The sequence below is a fragment of the Sinocyclocheilus rhinocerous genome, unplaced genomic scaffold (genome assembly GCF_001515625.1).
Source record: "Sinocyclocheilus rhinocerous isolate Xijiao unplaced genomic scaffold, SAMN03320098_v1.1 scaffold278, whole genome shotgun sequence".
Lineage (NCBI taxonomy): Eukaryota > Metazoa > Chordata > Actinopteri > Cypriniformes > Cyprinidae > Sinocyclocheilus > Sinocyclocheilus rhinocerous.
Window position 1 is genome coordinate 185,160 of NW_015664178.1, and position 23,302 is coordinate 208,461.

A 23,302-nucleotide genomic window follows, 5' to 3' on the forward strand; every position below is an offset into this window, starting at 1 on the left:
CAAACTCAGTCCCAGTCGAAACTGGACGATCGATTTTTGTCCAGCCGCACTCCGTCTCAGCCCCGTAGGCCTCTCCCCTTTTTCCAAGACCTCCACTACGAGGTTTCGAGGTCTTGGAAACTTGGAATCTTTTTCGGCGCGTATCACTAATCCCGCCGCCGCTGATTTTGCCACGGTTTCTAAAATGGCGGCTCACGTCTACGCGGCGATGCCGGCCGTAGAAGAGACTCTCGCGGCACATCTCGCGCCAAATTCAGCTCCGTCTTGGCAATCACGCCCTCTGCTACCGTCCAAGCCGTGTAGGGTTACTTCCGCTTTGATCGGAAAATCTTACATGGCCGCTGGGCAGGCCTAGAGGCGGCGCAACTATAACGACATGTGAATAATTCCGCCCACTCTAAAGCGGTACTGAACTGCAGTGGAAACGCAAACCGTGCCGAGCCGAACCGTGCCGAGCCGTACTGAGCCGTGCCGTGCCGAGTCGTACCACGCAGTGGAAAAGCGCCATTATATTTAAGTCTTGTGGCTTATAAATGTTTCAATTTTTAAAAATGTATTTATTACAATATTTTTTGGTCAAAACAAATAGTCTCCTATTTTTGTATGTTGCCATTTGCCGTTGTGTTTATTGTTTTATGTTTCAGAACTGTTTTACTTTTTAAATATTTGCTGAAAAACCTACAATAGGCTTTTTAAGAGCAGGTTCCATTGTGACAACTTCCCCCATATATTGACCCCATTAGCTTGGATATGGGATGTTGTCACAAAAGATCAGCTAATTGTTATCTTTCCTTTTAATTTTTAATTTTTTACTTTTTAAAGAATTTTTGACTTCATTATGCAAAGACATATTAAATTGGTCATAAGGGATAGTAAAGACTTTACATTTTAAGCAGCACAACTTTTTTCAACATTGATTATAATAAAAAAATGTTCCTTGAGCACCAAATTGTGAAGAATCATGTGACATTGAAGACTGGAGTAACGGCTGCTGAAAATTCAGCTTTGACATCATATGAATAAATTATATTTTAAAATAAATTAAAGTAGAAAAGAGTTATTTTAAATTGTAATAATATTCAACAAATATTACTATTTTTACTGTATTTTTAATCAAATAAATGCAGCCTTGGTGAGCATAAAATACTTCTTTTAACAATGTTAAGAAAATCTTACTGACCCAAACCTTTGAACATTAGTATGTGTTTTTATAGAATTTAACTTTTAAAAAAATAAACTCACAGTCTTGTCTATATGGTATTTAAAATGACTTTTTCACCTAAATGTTAGCCATATTTACTTGAAACAACTTTTAGAGGTCTGATAAGTGTCATTTATCTGATTATCTGAAATATTCATCTCATTTTGACATTTTAGTTACTTGCATCCTCGTCACTTAGTTTCCAGAATAATCCTGATACAATCACTCATATCATTAGTGTGTGTGGTGATCTTGCTAGCTGTGATATATAGAGAAGGAAGCACTGCTCGGATGAGTACGGCTGTTCTCGTCAAAGATGTAGCTCAAGATTTTGAAAGAGATGAGCAATGACAGACTAAAAGTGTAGGCTTATGTCCTCTTCTGATCTGGGGTTGATTTGTCTCTGTGCTGCTCACTTAGAAAAACCCGAAGCCAAAGTGACTAAGAGCTTGCAAACACAAACATAAGACGGTGACCTTGCATTAAAAACATTTGGGTTGAAAAATGCCAGAATCCTTTTTTAAATACATGCTCTTGCTCTCTTTTGATGTCAAACAGAATGCTTGTATTTTACATTTAAAAAAATCTAAATTTTAATTTCTAACAGCCTGTATTTTCAGAATGTTTCTATCATTCCCCCACATTTATAAAGCAAAAATGATCCATGGCTGGACACCAACTGATGAGATCTTTAACTGATGACTTCATGTGACTCTGGATAATTCGCTTGATATTATTACAGTTCTTATAATAGAGGATTTTTAGTCCATCAGTAGAACAGGCTTTGTGGCGGCTCTTTGATCACAACAGCTTTGAGTCCAACTGTGCTGATCAGTCATTTCGAATGATCTCACCAGGAGACCATAATAACTGAGGTAGCAGTTCAGCCCTGCCTTACCCTTTAACTGATATCTCCACCGTACGGTTGAGCTTAATTTGATGGGGAATAAATCTATCAAAAGGAAGAGAAGAGAGAGCAATCTGTACTGCCCCATCTCTGTGTCTGCTGTTGCCATGGGGGGTTTGGGAATTTCCAGTTTTCAAGTGACAGCAGCAGTTTACAAACTTCAGAAGGGAGATTGGTGCTGGCCAGTCATCAGATAATAGCGTCAAACAAGTAATCAAGGAAGTAGAGATGAAACCATAATGTTGTTGTGAATAGGGTAGAGGGCAAAGAACAGAAATATAGCTAAATATATGAGAAATGCAAAATTGTTTATTTACCATAATTATCCAAAATCATGCGTGACCGTACGGTTGATATGTCTGTAAAGGACATCATATAGCATATATATTGCCATTCATCTACATATATTATAAAGACACTTAAATATATTTTTTTGTCTTTGTGGACCCTGAAGGTTATGAAATGTATCCAAGATACTAATAAAGTTAAAGGAATGTTTATTATTGGAAAATAACTAATATAAATAATTCTCTGAATTTAAATCAAGATTTACCATGGACTGACAGCTCAACCGTACGGTAGAGTTTTATATAAAACATACATTTAAAAAAAAAGTGCCTGGGGCTATTTATTAGATGTCTACTAATAAGAATTTGAAGTTAAATAATTTTTTCATTTGCTCCTTTTAGGGGTGAAAGTTAAAGGGTTAAAGCGCTGATTTGGGTGACACACTTTGTGATGTTTATGTAGATCCCTAAGCTGCAGGGTGCATGTCTGTGGAAATATGTATTGTTATTGAGACCAGGATATTATATAACTAGAACTAAAACTAAAACCATAAAAATAAAATAAAATAAACATTAACTGAATTAAAATATGAAGTATGTTAACTTTTTCGTTTAGTTGCCAAGACAACATTGTTTATTTATTTATTTATTTTTATTTTATCTTAATGTACTAAAATAACTAAAACTAAAACTGAAATAAAATGAACCAAAAACTATATAGACATATATAAAGGAATAGTTTACCCAAAATGGACAGTCAAGATGTAGATAAGTTTGTTTTTTCATTGGAACTGATTTGGAGAAATTTAGCATTACATCATTTCTTCACCACAGGATCCTCTGCAGTGAATGGGTGCCGTCAGAATGAGAGTCCAAACAGCTGATAAAATCATCACAATAATCCACAAGTAATCCACACGATGCCAAACATTATGTGTTTGTGATGAACAAATTGATCATTTTTAAACTTAAAACTGTTGTTTCCGGCTAAAATACGAGTCCTCTGTCTATAATATTGCTTTCTCCAGTGAAAAAGTCGTCTTGTCTGAATCAAGAGAGAAATATGCTTAGGTCAAGCACCGTTTACAAGAACAAACAGTCTAAAACAGCTCCAGACAAATATGTTGTGGATGTTGATGTGAGAGGACAACAGAGGGGATGGAGTTTTTCACTGGAGGAAGCGTTATTATTAATTATGGATTCTTATTTTAGCCAGAAGCGACTGTTTCAAATCAAAACGTCTTTGATTTGTTTCTCACAAACACACAGCCTTTTGCTTCACAAGATGTTAATTGATGGACTGGAGTCATGTGGATTATTGTGATGTTTTTATCAGCTGTTTGGACTCTCATTCTGACGGCACCCATTGACTGCAGAGGATCCATTGGTGAGCAAGTGATTTAATCCTACATTTCTCCAAATCTGTTCTGATGAAGAATGGCCTGAGAATGAGTAAATTTTCAGCAAATTTAAATTTTTGGGTGAACTACAGCCAAAATTAACTATAAAAATATTTAAAAAAAAATCAATGATACGAAAACCACACAGACTGAGACTTTTTTTTTTGTCACTTCTTGGAAGGCAGTAGCATTGAGATCATACGGCTGCTTTTCTTTCTTTTGCCCCCTAAGGTCAGCGGGAGACATGCAAACTGTCACTTTCTGTATGAGGTGCAGATGGCTGAGAAGGAATGTTTGGGCATGCTGGCAGACGAGCTGCCTCCGCACACTAAAGGTACTGCATTAGTGCATGTGTAAGTGCACACGCACGTTATATCATCTTCTAAATCCACTTACAGTGTCTGTTTTGTACAGTATTTTGAATGGCCAGAATGCGAAACAGCATAGGCAAACTTTGAAAGATGTGTATTTGTGTCATGTTCCCCATAAACAATACAGTGAAAGAAATGTGAATGAGCTCTCGCCACATTGTTTGTCCTACATAATCAGTTAATGTCTTATTGTTTTTCTGTTGGCATGCAGCGTTTGCTCTGGCAGATGTAGAATCACATTTACTGTTGGCTGATAGTGGTTGAGTTGCTTTTGGCTCCAGCTTTTAAGGTCAATGTTGAATTAGATATTTATATTGTCTGGATTGGACATGACCCACATGTAGAAGCCCATTTTCCTCTTAGAATAACTTTGTCTCACAATTGTGACTTTATTTCTTGACTTTCTTATATAAAAGTATTTAAAGACCCCAAACTTTTGTATGTGTTTTTATACTTCATAAAGTGATCAATGTTTACTGTGTCTTAATGCTTGATGAGTGACATATTTTCTCTTAGTTTAGATTCCTTATTTTTCCTCAGAAACGACCAGCTGTTTCAGAAGCAGCTGTTTAAAGGAATAGTTCCCAAAAATGAAAATGCTGTCATTATTTACTTGCCCTCAAGACATTCCAAACCTGTATGACTTTTTCTTCTTCTTTGGAACACAAAAGATCAAATTGGCTCTGACCCCAAACTTTTGAACAGTAGTGTATAATATTATAAAATATTTTGTCCTGCCCACTCTTTTCCATAAACTTTTGTATGTGTTTTGATACTTCATAAAGTGATCAATGTTTACTGTGTCTTAATGCTTGATGAGTGACATATTTTCTCTTAGTTTAGATTCCTTATTTTTCCTCAGAAACGACCAGCTGTTTCAGAAGCAGCTGTTTAAAGGAATAGTTCCCAAAAATGAAAATGCTGTCATTATTTACTTGCCCTCAAGACATTCCAAACCTGTATGACTTTTTCTTCTTCTTTGGAACACAAAAGATCAAATTGGCTCTGACCCCAAACTTTTGAACAGTAGTGTATAATATTATAAAATATTTTTTACTGGCCACTCTTATATACAGACAGGGAATGGGTGACTGGCCTCTCAAGATCCAAAAAGTGCCATAAATGTATCATAAAAGCGATCAATATGAGTCGTACATTATATTCCAATTCCAAATGTGCTATATAGTATTCCACAGAAGAAGAAAAAATCATACAGATTTGGAACAACATGATGGTGAGTAAATTATGACCGAATTCTACATTTTTAGGTCAATTATTCTATTAGTACATAAAGAACTGCATGCCCTCTTTGCTGTGATGTTTCTGAGGGCGTTTGGAGTTGTAGATGATGATGTATGGTGGTGTGATGTTTTCTATTTATGTCCAGACCTTCACAACACACTCATCTAACCATAGATGCTGGAATGTGTCCTGTCCCTGTGGGCCAGGCTCATGAGATCCAGTGACTTTCCCCTTTTTGTTTTTTTTTTGGTTGAACTGTAGTACCTAGCCTATGCTAACTAAAAGGCAAATTCGAGTAATGTTTGTAGGGTTAGCTTAAAAGAGAAAACATATTCAAATACACTCAACACATAAAGCAGAAAGACTCTCAAGAACATTAGTCAATGAATGCGGATCTTATCCCAAACTAAACATTTTCCCAGGTTCCTGTCAAACACATGTCAAGTTTCTCACGTGCATTGCTGCAGTGATTTTGCTGAAAGTTCAGCTATTTCAGCACATTTTGAGATCCAGATGTGTTGAGCTTTTATATTGTTTTCTGTTTCTACATCCTTACAGGTTGCAGGGGGATGTGGGACAATATTTCTTGCTGGCACCATGCCGATATCGGAGAGGTGGTGGTCAATACCTGCCCAGCTGCCCTAAAAAATTTGTTCACCAGAGATGGTAAATTTTACTTTAATTTTTGCAAACTGTCATTTATCCATCTTAACATGATGCTGAGAACAAAAATCGTCTGATACCGCTAAATGAAAAAATGAATGGTTGTCACACACTCAGAAGCATTTGGGGAACCACTACTTGCTCTTTTTAAGATACTTCATATATCTTATCTTACAGCAGAGATGCCCAAACCAGGGCCAGTAATGACCTTTGATTTGGCCTGCCATGCCATACAACAAGAGGAGGGGAAAATGGAAAAAAAATGTTTTAATATAATGTATGTGGATGTAATGCAACATTTACTTTTGGCACACAGCCCTCAATCAAGTTAGATTTTTGGCCATTTGTATTAAAGTTTTGGGCACCTCTGTCTTAAAGGAACTTGAATATATATTTCCAAAACCTTTCACTTTTTTGGGTGTTAATGAAGAAATGGTTGACAGTCTTTCAAGAACTTATAGGTTCCATTTTGTAAGTTCCTTAGAGAGCTCTCCTTAATGAACAGATGCCTAGATGTTCTCCAAAGGGTTTCACCAGTGTATATACAAACCTAAACTTGTTCTGCCATGGAATTAAGCGGTAAAATACGATTTTATGAAGTTTATGATTAGTTCTGCTCACATGTGCACAAAGCAGGTAAGTAATAAGGCCAGCTTTTTGTAAATAAATAGTGTGAACTGTGTTGATTGTGAGCATGCATATGTGAGTGTGAGTAAATTAATGAGTAAGGGAGTAAACTGAAGGCTGCATGGAGTGAGTGAATCATGTCTTTCCCCTTCTGCTCGGACATGCTCATTGACCCGTGGACCCGAGCCGATGGCACAGAACCAGCACACCCTTTCTTCCCTACAGAGAAGTTGTCTGTCAAGCTTCCCCAATCAGGCTATTTTCAGCCCTTGTGAGCTTTCTAACCTGCTGGCTCAGAGAGGTCATGCAGGAACACATGAACACATGGTGCCGCTGGATATCCACAGAGTTAAGGAGCCAAATTATCCCAGAACATCTGGAAACACATGCTGACTTAAGGTTTTATAGCACACGATTATCATTTCCAATCAAGCTTTCTAATGTATGGCTGAACTTTTCAGATGAATCACTGTCATCATCATCAGCATCATTTATGCTCCATTAGCTGTTACCCCAGATATTATCTGCTGTTTTTTTCTCTAAAGTAGCTCTCACAAAAGCAATGCATTGCACTTTCTCAACCCAGTGTTCGGTGGAATATATTTCCAATCATTTGACAGAGGTTAATGGATTGTAAGGGCTAGAACAGATATATATATATATATATCACTCGTTCTCATTGTACGAGGTAGATTCAGGTGCCTCGGGGGTTGTGTGGGCAGTAAATGGTTCAGCCTCCCTCTCCTCTTCCTCAACTGAGCTCATGTATGTTACATCAGGGAGTTTCAGTTTCAGTTGGGGTCCAGTTTTAGAGGAAGAAAGTGTGCGTGTGTTTATACAGTGTGTATATATATATATATATATATACAGTATGTATGTATATGTGTGTATGTGTGTAATTCTAAAATGGATTCCAAAATTAATCACAGTTATTTTAGAAGTGGCTTTTAACAGTATTAATACAAAGTAGCATATTTTGTGGAAAAAGTATTAATTTACTCACAGAGATGAACACTATGAAATGAATAAGTAAATAAATACTTTGCAAAGTTGTACTTTTCTTTTCCACTTTAAACTTTATTTTAATACTGGGGGTTGTAAGGCATATTGTGCGTGTGTTTATACAGTGTGTATATATATATATATATATATATATATACAGTATGTATGTATATGTGTGTATGTGTGTAATTCTAAAATGGATTCCAAAATTAATCACAGTTATTTTAGAAGTGGCTTTTAACAGTATTAATACAAAGTAGCATATTTTGTGGAAAAAGTATTAATTTACTCACAGAGATGAACACTATGAAATGAATAAGTAAATAAATACTTTGCAAAGTTGTACTTTTCTTTTCCACTTTAAACTTTATTTTAATACTGGGGGTTGTAAGGCATATTTATTGTGAAATGTTTATTTCTATAAAAAATTTTTAATTGATATTAAGTTTATTTATATATAGAGCAGCTGTGCTCACTCTCCACTGTGTACTAATAAAGGCAGTTCGAAGCAGCAGAGCAGTCCCGCAATGTGCTTCCGCAAAGCACTTATGCTCGTGGACAAATGCATGTTTGATTACCGTTCTGACAATTTCAATTCAAGATAAGAGCACACATGATGACGCACATTAGCGGATCCCTGTGAATAGGACGAATAAGGTGGTCCAGGTTTTCAAAGATGGGTCAGTTAGCACTTTTATAAAGCCTGAATCTGTCTGTTTGTACAGACAGCCCCTTTTGTTGGGCTTGTGTGTGTGTTTGAGTGTCTATATGCACATGTGTATGTTCTGATCTGCATGGCTGGGTGTGTCTGAGTATGTGTGGGTGTGTATTTGGGGGATTTGTTTCAGGCTGGACATGGACAAAAATAAATCTCCATGTTGATACATGTCAGGGGAGTTTACATTCTCTCTCTCTCTAGCAAAGTGCTCTGCAGTGATGTAGTTGTGCTTGCCCTCATATTTGGCCCGTTGAAATGCCATTAAATATTCGTTCTGCTTTCCTCGGAGTCCTAAAATATACATAGAACATACTCATGTCACAAGAAGTGTGTTAGATTTCTGAAGTAAAAAAAAAAAAAAATTGTAATCATTGAATTCTCATTAAAGCGGAGGCCATTTTTTTCCCCTCTGGGAAAAAAATAGAAAAAGGAAAAACAAAACAAAACAGAAAAAAGCTTCCAAATTAAAAAGATGGATCCTCATAAAATATTTTGAAATTTTCCATGCTAAAATATATTATATATAAGCTTGTTTCCCACCAAAAGGAAAAAATAAATAAATAGATGCATAAATAAATAAGGTCATTTTGACTTTCTATCTCACAATTCTGACATTTTTTTCTTGCAATTCTGAGAACAAAGTCAGAATTATATATAAATTCAGAGACAATTCTGTTCTTTTGTTTCTGCCACAGAATAAAAAATGTAAAAGATAATTGCTTTTATAATAGATGGATAATAGATAAAGCTTTTATCTCACACTTCTGTTTTTTTCACAATTGCAAATTTATATTTATTATATAATTTATATCTCGCAATTGTGAGAAAAAAAAATCTGAATTGTGAGATAAAAAGTCACAATTACGTTTTAAATTTTTTTCATTCTTTGGCAGAAAAGGGCTTCCATAATTTACTCTGTACAAGTAAATGAAAATGTAATTGTTAAACAATATTTTAAATTATTTGATTTTTTTTTATATTATAAAGTGTTGGACTAATAAAATTGACCATGACTTTTTACTTTTTTTTACATTAAAAAAACTGCAAAAATATATTTTTATAGTTATAAATGTTATTATTATATTTTATAATAAATATAATTATACAACTTTTACATAATTTTAAAATAATTTTCTGGTATGGTTTGTTTACTTATACAGGTTGTTGTCTCTGCACATTCAACTGGGATAGAATAAAGTATTTTAACATGTTATATTTGAAATGCATTGTTCTGTTGTTCTTCACTCTATCCAGTACTATTTTTAAATCAAATGTTCAAAAATCTATGTTTCAGCCTACTGGTTTTCTTGTACAGAGGCCTGTTGGGTGTTGTAATGTTTGGTTGATGTGTAAATGTGTTCATGTTCTCTTTGTTAGCCTGCCAGCTGCTCTTCTCCAGGTGTAATGGTGGTCATTGATGCAATGCAACGTGTAGGAGGCTGTTGTTTCGTTACTGAGAGTATTAGCAAGCCTACACGCAGACACTTTAATGCATGGAGCACACATTTTCTGTATTTATACTTCACACTCAGCCTCTGCCTCTCAGCCTTGACTGAATGCATCAGTGATGTAAAATGCTATTCCATTATCACTGGTGCCATATGGATTTACAAGTATAATGAGTGAGTGCAACCCATGTAGCTAGAAATCACACCTAAAGAAAAAGGCACAGAAAGCAGACTCTTTTCTTCACTAATCAAAAGAGAAAATATAAGAAATTATGCTTTGCTTGAAGAAAATGAAGCCTATTTTTAGGACCATTAAGATTTTTGCATGCTGTATTCAGTGTGCATTCAAACCCCTGGTTCTCATTATGAACAGTCTCATGCTTATTTTCTTATTAACATAACTTGAAAAAAATTTAATATTGCCGTGCTGAATAAATACTTTTCAGTGTAAACAACATTTGTTTTTACTGCCTTGAATTTAATTTAAAATGCTAATAAATGCTGATTTTAATGTTCACCAAGGCTACATTTATTTGATCAAAAATACAGTAAATACAGTACTATTGTGAAATATTTAATTTTAAGTAGCTGTTTTCTATTTAAATATATTTTAAATTTCAGCAGTCATATTACACCAGTCTTCAGTGTCATATGATTCTTCAGAAATCATTGTAGAAACATTTATTATTATTATTATTATTATTGTTGAAAACAGTTGTGCTGCTTAATAATTTTGTGAAAACTGATGCATTTTTTTCAGATTCTTTGATCAATAGAAAGTAAAAAAAAACCATTCATTTAAAATAAAAATCTTTTGTGACATTGTAAATGTGTTTACTGTCAATTTTTATCAATTGAATGCATCCTTGCTGAATAAATTAATTCTTTAAAAAAAAAACTTTTGAATGGTAGTATACAGTATGTTTGCTCTAAATAGTAAAATAATAATAATAATTGTAGAAAAGTAACTGAAGGATGAAATGCATTTAATTATCGTAAAAAATAATGCCAAAAATTGCAGTGGTACTAAATGTAATCTTTGTTTTCTTTATGCAAAATGTTTTGCAAAATATATTTATTTCTTTTGATTTTGGGTGAAACATTTCTTGGCAGGCTTTGTTGAGCTTCACTCTATTCTTGATAAATTTTTTGATTAGCTTATTTTTGTGTTTAGTTTTCTCTGATATCTCTGGGCTTTCGCAACGTGCACCGTTGCGAATCGTTACCTACCAAAACACTCACTAATGCTGGTTGTCAGTCTAAATTGCCATTAATCAGTCTGATAAATTGGCTGTTAACAAAGCAATGTCTGTTTGTTCTAGGCATCATTAGCAGGAACTGCACTACGGAAGGCTGGTCCCACGTTTATCCCGGCATCCACAGCGTTTGCTTTGAGCCCACCCCGAATGGAAGCAAGGTGAGTGACTGAATTTATGCAGTCAGATCTTTCTCAGAATTACTTCACAGATACGTCTTGAAAATAGGGCTTTTGATTGTACACAGTGTTTAGGATCATTGTGCTAACCATCCTGAAGGAGCTACGCATGAATGGCAGTGGTAAAGGAAGATATTTTGTCTGAAAGGCACTGTTGTTCCCTCCACATGTGCTACAACCACAGAAAAATCACAGTGTGTGGATGCTGAGGGCACTTCAGGACCCTGAACCTTTTAGTGCCCACTATCCAGCCTGAATTTATGCCAGCTGGGACTACCTTTGGGGCAGAGACCGTGTTTGTGTGCATTTGGAAATGCGAGTGCGTGCAGGCATGCGTTCAGGTGTGTTCATGCGTGTGTCTGACAGAGACAAACAGTCATAGAAAGCACTAGAGTTTTAAAAGAAAGCGAGCAGCTGGCTCAAGAGTGCGAGAGAGCCAAAAAAAGAAAGAGCAAAATGATAAAAGAATCAGAACAGAGAGGTGCTTTTATAGCAGAATATAAAAAGAAAAAAGAAAGAAAGAAACTATAAATGTCCAGTAACATGTGACGTTTTGTCTTAATACAAAACTAGTTTCTCTCGGTTCGTGTCATGAAACATGTCAGTTGCCCGTGAAATTTACCATTTCATCCTACGATTGTGCTTTAGAGATTTGAATAATCATGAGCTACTGGAATGGAGGGAATCTCTGAAGGAAGTGATCCATGGCAACACCAGTGTGGTTGTGGCTAGAAGGGATACAGCTACGGCTAAAAATAGCAATAAATTAAATTTGCTACCTATTAGATTGTGTTTTATTAACATCTACACCTACACCTACCCCAACCCTAAACTTAACTTTACAATAACGCAAATACAGTAATTAGTTGTTATTCAGTGTGACAAAAATGACGCAATATTGATGTGCACATGCCCAGCAGGATAATCTGGCCATAGCTGCATCCCTTCTAGCCCTAACCGTGTCAAGACAGACCCCATCATTTGGAGTTCATTGGGGATTCTGGGAAGCTCTGCAAGTGTTCTATATTGGGTGGTTAGATGGCAATGTCTTTAGAGTTGTACCTTGTAGTAATTCTCATATTACATGGTCTATAACACTCACCAAACACCAAATATTAGCACAAATTGGATTGCCAGTTGGCCGGTAACTTAAGAAACTATGACATAAAACATTAATTAACAGTAATTAAATCTAATTGTCAGAATTATAGACTAACCCCTGCTGATGTACAGTAAGTGTAGTTAGTTATTCAAATCAAACCATGTACTAAAGAAAACATCTGTCATGATGTGCGTATATTCTAACAATTTCTAAAAACTATTTTTCTTCAGAACTCAATGTAATGACGTCAAATCACAATGTTTCTCAGATTAAACCTCCAAATTGAAAAATATTAGAAAAACAACACAGATAATGTAATTTTGCGAAAAAATATACACTACTGATCAAAAGTTTGCATTAGAAAGGTTTTTTATGGTTTTGAAGCAAGTCTTATATGCTCACCAAGGCATTTATTTGACCAAAATTGCAGTATAAACTAAAATTGTGAAACATTTATTACAATTTAAAATGCCTGTTTTCTATTTTAATATACAGTATGTTAAAATTTTATTTATTCCTGTGATGACAAATCTGAATTTTCAGCAGTCATTACTCCAATCACTTGATCCTTCAGAAATCATTCTAATATGCTGATTTGCTGGTCAAGAAACATTTCTTCTTATTATTATATTATTGTATAATAATCATTTTTTTCAGGATCTGATGATTGGAACGTTCAAAAGGACAACATTTATTATATAAATCTTTTGTAGCATTAAAAATGGCACTCTTGATCAGTTTTGAGGGGGTTGTCTTTATTAATAGGAAAATTAGTAATTGATTTTACTATTAATGAGCTGAAATGTAACTGAGCTTACTGTGATTTATTTTACATGTATTCTTAAGCTGTAGCGAGTGAAACACCCGGCAATGTTATGAGGGCATCAGGGGGACATCCCATAAACCCAATTCTCCTTACCTTAAAAGGAATGAAAAATGTTTCATATTTCAAATTTTTCCCATCTAATTTTTGTAAGTCATGAGATTTTTTAGCTTGTTTTAGCTTGTACCCATGGCTGGTTTTGACATAAGATTTGTTGCCTAATTAAGTCTTCATGGCATTATTTATAAAATAAATGCTGAATAGATCAGTACTATTTTATAGGGGTAGGGAGTCCTGAGAATGCAGGGAATGAGAGGAACGTTTGCAACATTGTATGTTGGAGGCTGTATGGAGAAACTGTCATTTTGACAAAAAGGAAACGTCTCCAACATAATCAGATGAAGCCTCCCCGGCATACTAACTTAAACAGCTGTCTGAGGGAAAGAGCAGGATTTAGCACATGAACTAAGTAAGGATTTAAATGCAAATGTTAAGTATCTTATACCCCATTTAAGTTATTATGATAAATAAATGTCCTATTAAGCATTTAAAATGTCCCAGATTAACACGAGTCAGTTGGCAGGAGTTAAAGTTCAGGCAAGGCATTTTGAATGTAAAATTGTACAATTTAATAAATTCTGATGCAGAAATGTCTAGTCTTGGTTATACACCAAAATGACATTAAACTGCACTGGGGGGAATAGTGTATTTCAGACCAAAAAAAAAACTTGAAGATGACAGGACTCAAATCTGCTTTAACTCTAGAAAGTTGAAACTAAATAAACTTTTATTAGAGGGATTTTCTATAAAAATATCAGCATGTGTGTTTTATATTCCTTTCTTCTGTCATGAGTGTGTGGTTTTGGGTGTTCATGGACACGCGTCTTCTCCAGCAGCGAGGACAAACACCTCTTATGGCTGGATAAACAGCTCTCTGAAGCGCAGTGAGTTGTCAGTATGACTTGAGGTGATACCAAGGATCAGAGCAGACATGCTGACACATCGGCCTGCTCTGATTGGCTATATGTTGAAAGGAGATGCGTGCCGTGACTGAAGCAGCCTTGAAATGGTGCAAATCAGATATAGACACAAAAACAGGATGATCCAGCATATAAATTGGATTTGAACTGGATTTCATTAAAACCTGTTTGACATCTCTGTAAGCAGAGCAACAGATTTGCTTCACATATACTGTAGCTTGTCCATTTTTTTTTTTTTTTTTTTGTGGAAACCTGTTTCCGTGTCAGAGTAACAAAAATAACATATATAAAGGTAATTGAATTTTTTTTTTATTTCTTGGAATTGTGACTATATCTCTGTATGTGACTTTATATCTTCCATTTGCAACTTATTTTCTCATAATTGACTTTATCTCACAATTTTCATCATTTCAACATGTTTCACATTGTGACTTCACTTTATATCTCACAATGACTATTTTCTGTTTTAAACTTTATCTCACCGCCATCACCCTTTCCCCCTTATTTATTTATTTATTTACTTATTTATACTGCTCAAAAGTTTGGAGACAGAAAGATTTTTTGTAATGTTTTTGTAATAAGTCTGCTATGCTCACCAAGAATGCCTTTATTTGATATTAAAAAAATACAGTATAAACAGTAATATTGTAAAATATTATTACAACTATTTTCTATTTTAATATATTTTAAAATGTAGTTGATTCCTGTGACGAAAGCTGAATTTTCACTTCAGTCTTCAGTGTCACATGATCTTTCAGAAATCATTCTAATATGCTGATTTGGTACTCAAGAAACATTTCTTATTATTAATAATGTTGAAAACAGTTGTGGTGCTTAATATTTTTGTGGAAATAGTGATACATACTGTAAGTATCGATTTTGTTGTTGTTGTTGCTTCTATAATTTTATACAATAATATAATGCTTAAAATAAATAAATACATTTAAAAATGTATATATGTGACCCTGGAGCACAACACCAGTCTTAAGTCGCTGGGGTAAAAAAAAATTTGCATAGAAAACATTACTATTTTATTCTAAAATAAAAATGAAACAGTGTTAATGGTACAGTGGCAAAACCAGCCTATGTAAATGAGCTCAGTTATCATTGGCTAAACTCTTCGCTTGTGACAAACACATTGTGGTTTATCAGAGTGGGCCATACAAGGAAAATCTTGTTTTATGTTTTACTTGCATATTGTTCTTTAATGTTTAGATGGTACGTCTCCCTTGAAATGTTTTCCATCAAAATGATCGTCGATGGACTTTTGACATCACCCAGAGTTCAGCACGTGCTCCTCAGTAAGACGGTTGGCAGCAGTGCGGTTTGGGATGGTGTCCAGATGACTCTGCTCTGCTCGTATGAGCGATGAGCGAACAGTTCGCTGTTTTTCATTCTGATCCTATGTCGGGGGAAATGAAACATTAAAGCAATTTCCTGAAGGGTAGAGACAGTAGCAGAGGGCACATTCCCATCCTCTCAGAGTTCATTTGTGGAAATTAGCAGAGATGACTAAAGTTGTCCTCCTAAGGCGTTAGTAAGAACACTGATCGACCTCGAGTCAAACCTGTCTGAAACCTGATTTCTTGAGCCCTGTCCTGCTTCGCTTCAAAGAAGTCCTGCCCCAGGACACTTTAGAGAAATTAAAACAAGCCCATGAATTAAATTGGACATTGATCTTCTAACCTTGGGGTATTGATTCTGTTTAAAAGGACACTTGATATTCGTTTTAGTGTTCACAGCAAGTGATCTCACCTGATGAATGTACAGATATATTAAACCAAGTTGTCTTTCACACTTAATTTAATACATTAGAGTGAAGGTTATATTTAACTTAAATCTACTCTTCAGTAGATTACTCTTCAGAAAGAAACAGAGGCTTTTAATAGGTTCTGGCTTTGATTTGTCAAAACACATCATTTCTGCAGCACCAAATGGAATCTCAAAATGAATGACTGTTTTCAAACAGGTTTTTCAGACATGATCTGCTGTTGGTCTGAAACTCATGCCATTGGTTGAGCCAGCATTGCAACAACTGATTAGATACTTACACTTTTCAAGATAATCAACCTCTTATTTTAACATTAAAGATGAAACACATCACCTTAAATTTTAAACAGACTACTTAGACATCATCTAAATAATGCTCACCTTTTCCGGGGCCTTGCGTCGCATGTTGATGCCCAAGTGCCATATTAGTGTCACTTTTAATCTGAAATTCTCCAGAAGTTTTCCATGGGTATTCCCTGAAACACATACCACATCCAACAATAAATAAGAGACTGTCTGAAGAAGGAAACAGTCCCTCATCTCATCCAAAGCCAGCACAGAGGCTGCTTTCTGTCTCCTCATCTGATAACCTGCACATCACCTAGTTGTTTATGGATGATGTATTACAGGCTTAGTATGAAATACACGTGTCAAAGATAGCACTGAGTAGAGGGACTAGACAAAAAAAAATGTCAATCACCAGTTTTACTTCTGTATTAATATGTTTTTTTCCCAACTTCGGGTATGTTTTTGATTGTTTGTCAGATTTAAACTAGTTTCTTTTTGTCACATGAATGTTCAATCTTTTTGTTTGTTTTTGTTTTTATACATTAACCATGCCTTCCTTTTTTTCTACTTTTCAAATTCCTTTTATTTGTAGATTTTAGGCTTTAATCCTTGTTCCCAAAAATGTCAATAAATTTAAGTATTAACCATTTCGATATTTATTGGGGAAGTCCTTTATATAAATTATGACTTTCCCCAATTGTGACCATAAACGAATGTTTTGCCCTTTATGAAGTTTTTTTTTCAAAAATCAGTTTACTTGTTTACCAAAAAGACAACAGTGTCAGTGCAGAGCATGAAATGAACTATGAGACATGATATCTGACGAAAATCAAGAAAAAGAAAGTATTTTTTCTTCTTCTTCTTCTTCTTTTTTTTTTGTCAATATTTTTTTCAATAGTCTTTTTAAAAAGTGTGAATTTCATGTGTATTTGTTTTACATAAAATGCTAACTAATGAAATTAGCCCTAGTAAGACAACAGAGTAAGCCATTTTATTACAGTAATGTAATTTCTATTACAGAATGATATCAAAAATCTTTTGTAACCTTATAAATGTCTTAACAGTCTCTTTTGGTCAGTTTAATGTGTCTTTGCTGAACAAAAATAATTAACTTTTTTTTTTAAATAACTAACATTTTTGTGTTTTTAAAAAAATTAATATTAGTAGTATATTTTAGTAATATTTTGACCTCAAGCTTGTGATCAGTAGAGTATACTGTGACTGACATACAGTACCTAATACCTTACACTATAAAATAAAGTTATTAATTTTTAGGCATTTATATAGTCATTTGGTATGACTATATAATTATATAGTCAATGTCATTTAGTGTCATACAATCACGTATCATGTATCATGTCATAATGAAACAAAATCGAAAATCAAAGACACATTGACATGCACACACCAGGACAAAAACACTCTAAACGAACAGATAAACCAAAAGTTGTAAAATATCCATCTCGCGCTAAATTTTGTTAGCTTTATGTTTAAAGAAGCGCAGGAGGAATGTTCCTGGTGGTGATGTTGTTGAGTGGGTCTGTGGCTCCGGTGTGCCAGGTTGTAAGTCAGACTGAAAGAATGCTGTTTATGGGGGATTGAGTCATGCTCTTCCACCATGAAACAGCCGCCTGGCCAACAAGCCATTTCCATGCTTATTAGTTACCCTGTCATCCTTGATCTGTGAGACGATTCACATTTAGCTTGTCTACATTATTTCATCACATTTAAAACATGGCACAGAGGATAGATGCATTGCTTGTACTGCTGAGTGGTGTAAATGTAAATGGATTTTTTTAAAGACGTTTTGTATGTGCTGTACTCGTTAGTTTAATATAAGAACAGTGCTACTGACATTTTTTTCAAAGTAGTGATTATGCACAAAAATCTTATTGCATTGATGTATTGTTTTAATTGGAAAATATATATCTTTAAAACCACTGATTTGTAAAGGTGATAAAGAGAAAAGGATTTCAAACAAGTAGAACAGTTGTGGGCTAAATCGGTGATTAAAAAACCCCCAGCATATTATGTATTTCTTTGACTGAAGGAAAGCTGTAAGGGATATAAGCATTATGTAGACTATGCATGGTTTTGTGGTTGGGTGTGTGTCTTTTTTGTTGAATGTCTATTTTGGAAAAAGTGCTGTAGTTGTACCAGCAGTGTCTGTGGCACTTTGAGGTTATTCAAAGAATACCATGGCGGTTGTCTTTGCTATAGCCATTGTAGTTGTTCAAAAAAAGCATGGTAGTATTACTCTGGTACCTGATAAAACATGACCAAAGGGGGATTTTTTTAACTACTTACTTTTTTACTACTTATTTTGTATACAGTATATGTAAATTGGGATAGTCTGGGATATAGATTTAGTTTAACTTGAAATGATTTCATATACCCTATTTAATTTTATAATTTTTATGTAAATGAAATGAGACCTAAGTATATAGCATACTTTTGTTTTTAAATAAACCAAATAAAATTGCAGCTGAAATGTCAGTTTTAACCATGCATTTCTGTTGTATGGAAATGTCAGCTTTGACATTTTGTTCCACTAGAAAAAAAATGTATGATTTTTATGCATCATATGTGTGGGCTGGTGATAACAGAATTTAAATGTTCTGAGGAATGTGCAACACGATTGGACTAGTCAAATTTAGACATGTTATTGAGTGATTTTTGCCATAGTGTATTAGACAAAGAGTTTTACCAAATACCAGTTTTGCTAAATCATACAACTTATTTTTTTTATTTACTTATTTACTCATTGAAAATTGCATTTAAAATCCAAAGATAAAGAAAAGAAAAGAAACATTAGTTGTGCATTATTTATTTATTTTTTGTTAGTGGAGCAATAGAGAAATGCTTAATGGTGTAGATCTCTTGGAGGGAATAGCTGAATTTTATGTGGGGTGTCTTAACCCACTAAAAATAAAATATTGTTCCTCAAAATGTATTTCTCTCTCTGTCCAGCTTGTTTTCTACACGGTGATGAAGACCCTTTACACGCTTGGACACAGCCTCTCTCTCATCGCGCTCATCACCGGCAGCACAATCCTTTGTCTGTTCAGGTCTGATACGGAGCCTTAAATAGTTCCAGTAGTGTGTCTGTTTTATATTACGCTACACTTTGTATGGATGGATGAGCTTGCCTTATATTGTAATCGTTGAGGAGTTGAATTTGGCACGCTTCTGAACGACTATATTTTAAACTTTTTGACATTGACGATAAACATTATGCTTGGCGCTTGGTTTTAACCCGATAGTGCTTATCTATCTGGAATGAAATGAATAATTTAGGAAGTTTTCTGGAGATGTGATGAATGGAACAGTGCTCGAGACACTCTGCATTTTTCTCACAAACTAACCATAAGCACAATTAAAATAGAAAGAGGCCATGTTTATTTACAGCTCTGTCTCGCTCCAACAGAAAACTCCACTGCACCAGGAACTACATCCATCTGAACCTGTTCTTCTCGTTCATACTGAGGGCCATTGCTGTGCTGGTCAAAGATGCCATTCTGTTTTCCCACGAGAATGTAGATTGTACAAAGCAGCCATCACTGGTTAGTGAATCCATCCATTCTGAAGATCCACAAGTAAATTAATATAATTGAATGTTGAAATGTACATTATTTATTTTTATAAGAAATTAATACTTTTATTGAGAAAGGGATGGATTAAATGAATCAAAAGGGACAGTAAAGACATTTATAATGTTGCAAAAGATTTCTATATCAAATAAATGCTGTTCTTCTGAACTTTCTATTTGTCAAAGAAACCAAAATAACATATCAAGGTTTACACAAAAATATTAAGCAATTGTTTATAAACTCGCAGTTCTGAGAAGTCAGAACTGTAAGAAATGAACTCGCAATTACCTTTTTTATTTTTTATTCTGTGACAAAAACAGAATTACATTTTTAATTATGAGATGTAAACTCGATTTGCAAGACAAAAAGACCGAATTCTGAGTTTATATCTTGCAAATCTGAAGAAAAAAAAGAAGAAAAAAGAATTGTGAGAAACAAAGTTTGATTGTGAGTTAAATAGTCATTTTTAATTATCATTTAAAATTTTTAAAGAAATGTATCTTGAGCTTGAAATTAGCATGATAGTCATTTCTGAGTAATAGCTGATGAAAATTCAGCTTTGCCATAAATGACACTTTAAAATATATAAAATATAAAAGTTATTTTTTTAAATGCTATAATATTTCACTGTATTTCTGATCCAATACATGTCTGAGTGAACATAAGAGGCATCTTTCACAAACATTAAAAATTATTACTACTCCAAACTTTTAAACACGTTATTGTATAATTTCTGCACAATTAGTGACTCAAAAACAAATAAAAATAGTCATTGTTTCGCAACACTATGTCATTTAGTCTTCCATTGTTTGGTCAAACAGGTAATCCCATTCCCATTCCTCACAGCATTGGTTAAACCAGAAGTTGTCCTACCAGATGCTTCAAACAAACATAGCAATACAAGAGCTAATACTTTTCAGGAAGTCCACCTTCAAATGGTTTACTTTCAGCTGTCTGCACATTAAACTGGGATATGAGACAGTATTCTAACATTGAAAAAATTACACACTTCACCTTTAAGGGTCTGAACTGAGCTAAGCCAGTTTCTTAAAACATGCATAGTCAACTAAACACATTATACGCTTCATCAGTTTTAAAAGGTGGTTATTTCTGTCACTACAGACCCTAAACCCCCAAATTTGTACTCATGTTTGTTTGTCACAGTCTTTGGCGTTTCAGAGATAAGTAGTGCACATTGAAGTTCTCTATGCTTGTGTTTAGATTGGTTGCAAGGCCAGCCTGATCATCTTCAACTACTTCATCATGGCAAACTTCTACTGGTTGCTGGTGGAAGGGCTGTACCTCCATACTCTACTGATGGTCATCTTCTCTGAGAACAGACACTTCATTATCTATCTCCTCATTGGCTGGGGTAAGTCTTCATTAGAAACACTGACCTTTTTAAGCTGTTTCCATTTTCCAAAACCAACGTTTCAGTCTTTTAAAGCTATTCATGTCAGTGTTTTCACATATAAGCAGGTATTTGAGTAAATAAAGGATTATTTGAGTCTAAAGCCTAGAGATTTTCTACTTCCCACTGCATTTGATGCTTTAGCTTTCATCTTATCTGACACGAACACATGCGTGCATAGAAAATCATTCGAGAACACACACCTCTTCACGGTGTAGCACTGAATGTCTTTTCCTTAATTCATTCAAACACTTCTGAATAGATGTCGCTCACTACTCAGAGGAAAAACAGCGTCGGGAACAAGATGACGTGCCATCGGTCTTGTTCAGTCTGTTTGTCTTACATTATGTATTAGTATGTCTTTGTAGTTTGTTGTGTCCCTGGAGTTTCCAGGCGAGAGAAAGGAGAGCAGGATCTTCATTCATTTCTAGAGGAGAGGCTTGGGTGTGGCTTGCTAGACTCATCATATCAACACCTCATTAAGCTTCTCTTTCATCATGACAGTGACGACTAACATGGCCTCTTTAATCATGTTCTGTTTGCCAGCATTTCCTCTCCGGCTTTACCTCTGTTTAGAGATAGTGACCCACATCCCAACAGGAAACTATAGTAGACAATAAAAGTAACAATTTCTCAGCAGGTGTCTGAGCAAAGATGCTGTGTCCTAACATCACATTATCTGTCTGTCTGTCTGTCTGTCTATCTTTATATAGCTGTCCATCTGTCTGTCTATATGTTTGTCTGTCTATCCATCTAACTTTGTCTATCTATCTATCTATCTATCTATCTATCTATCTGTCTCTGTCCCTCTGTCTATCTATCTATCTATCTATCTATCTATCTGTCTCTGTCCCTCTGTCTATCTATCTATCTATCTATCTCTGTCCCTCTGTCTGTCTATCTATCTGTCTATCTATCTATCTCTGTCCCTCTGTCTGTCTATCTATCTATCTATCTATCTATCTAGCTGTCTGTCTGTCTGTCTATCAGCTATCTATCTGTCTGTCTGTCTCTCTGACTGTCAGTCTGACTGTTTGTCTGTTGCCTACATTTACATTGATTGTACATAAATGAATGTGACCACTAAGTCTCTTGATATTTGATCATTCCTGTCCTTCCTCCAGGATTCCCCACCGTGTTTGTGATTCCATGGATTGTGTGTAGGATTTACCTTGAGGACACAGGGTGAGCAGTTGAGCACAGCATAATCAGAAAGTGACAGAACTCACATGAGACACTTAATAGTGGATATTTAAACCTGAGAGATAGAAATGAGGCAAAAGAAGATTAAATGCATTCCCATTTGCTACCGCTGCTATGAAAGCACTTGTAACTCTTTGATGTCTCCTCCTCATAACAGATGCTGGGAGAGAAATGATGCTCCGATTCCCTGGCGGATGATTAACTGGCCAATCATGGCATCTGTTATTGTGAGTATAACCTCACACCAGCACTTCTAAACACTGAGACCAGCCCCATACTGTATGCATTATGTCAGGCAGGGAGGGATTCTGCCAGCAAAGCAGACGCGGGGATGTGCTGAGTCTCACGAACAGTTTCCATGTCCTGGATGGGACGTGAGCGCAAGCATGTCAGGAAGCGCGAGCAAACACTCTGTCACAAGTGCCTCTCTCAGCACACATGCCAGGACTCTCTCTTGTGTCCGCTGTGCCATTTCCATTTTGTAAACCCTCACTTGTAAGAGATCAAATGTCTTTGGACAGCATGATGGCTGTGTTTGACAGCTTTGCCCGAATGCATCCAGGTCAAAATGTTTCTGTTCTTCAGCCCTCCAGAGCCTAGGAATGCAATCGTAATAATAAAACATCATACAATTTCTGGCAAACGTGCTCAGTTCTGGTGTGTTTAGGTAACTCTCTCACAGAACTCTGCACACCATGCTACTGTGTAACTACATCTCTCTGCTACCCAGAATGCCACTGGTAGATGAACCTTTGGCCAAGATGTTCTGTTGATGTTTTGGTTTAAGTTTTTATGGTGGGATTAATTATGAGGAACAGAAACAGGTGGCTTCTT

General features: G+C 35.2%; 1 protein-coding gene across 1 annotated transcript in view; it reads left to right on the forward strand.

Annotated features, from left to right (window-relative positions):
* Positions 1–23,302, forward strand: part of LOC107729663 (vasoactive intestinal polypeptide receptor 2-like) — a 31,933-nt gene that overhangs the window by 4,269 nt on the left and 4,362 nt on the right. Inside the window, exons 2-9 of the mRNA XM_016540312.1 lie at positions 4,027–4,129; positions 5,967–6,074; positions 11,189–11,283; positions 19,235–19,332; positions 19,692–19,827; positions 21,076–21,226; positions 22,390–22,450; positions 22,626–22,695. Coding sequence (XP_016395798.1) covers positions 4,027–4,129; positions 5,967–6,074; positions 11,189–11,283; positions 19,235–19,332; positions 19,692–19,827; positions 21,076–21,226; positions 22,390–22,450; positions 22,626–22,695 — 822 coding nt within the window. The remainder of the gene's footprint in view (positions 1–4,026; positions 4,130–5,966; positions 6,075–11,188; positions 11,284–19,234; positions 19,333–19,691; positions 19,828–21,075; positions 21,227–22,389; positions 22,451–22,625; positions 22,696–23,302) is intronic.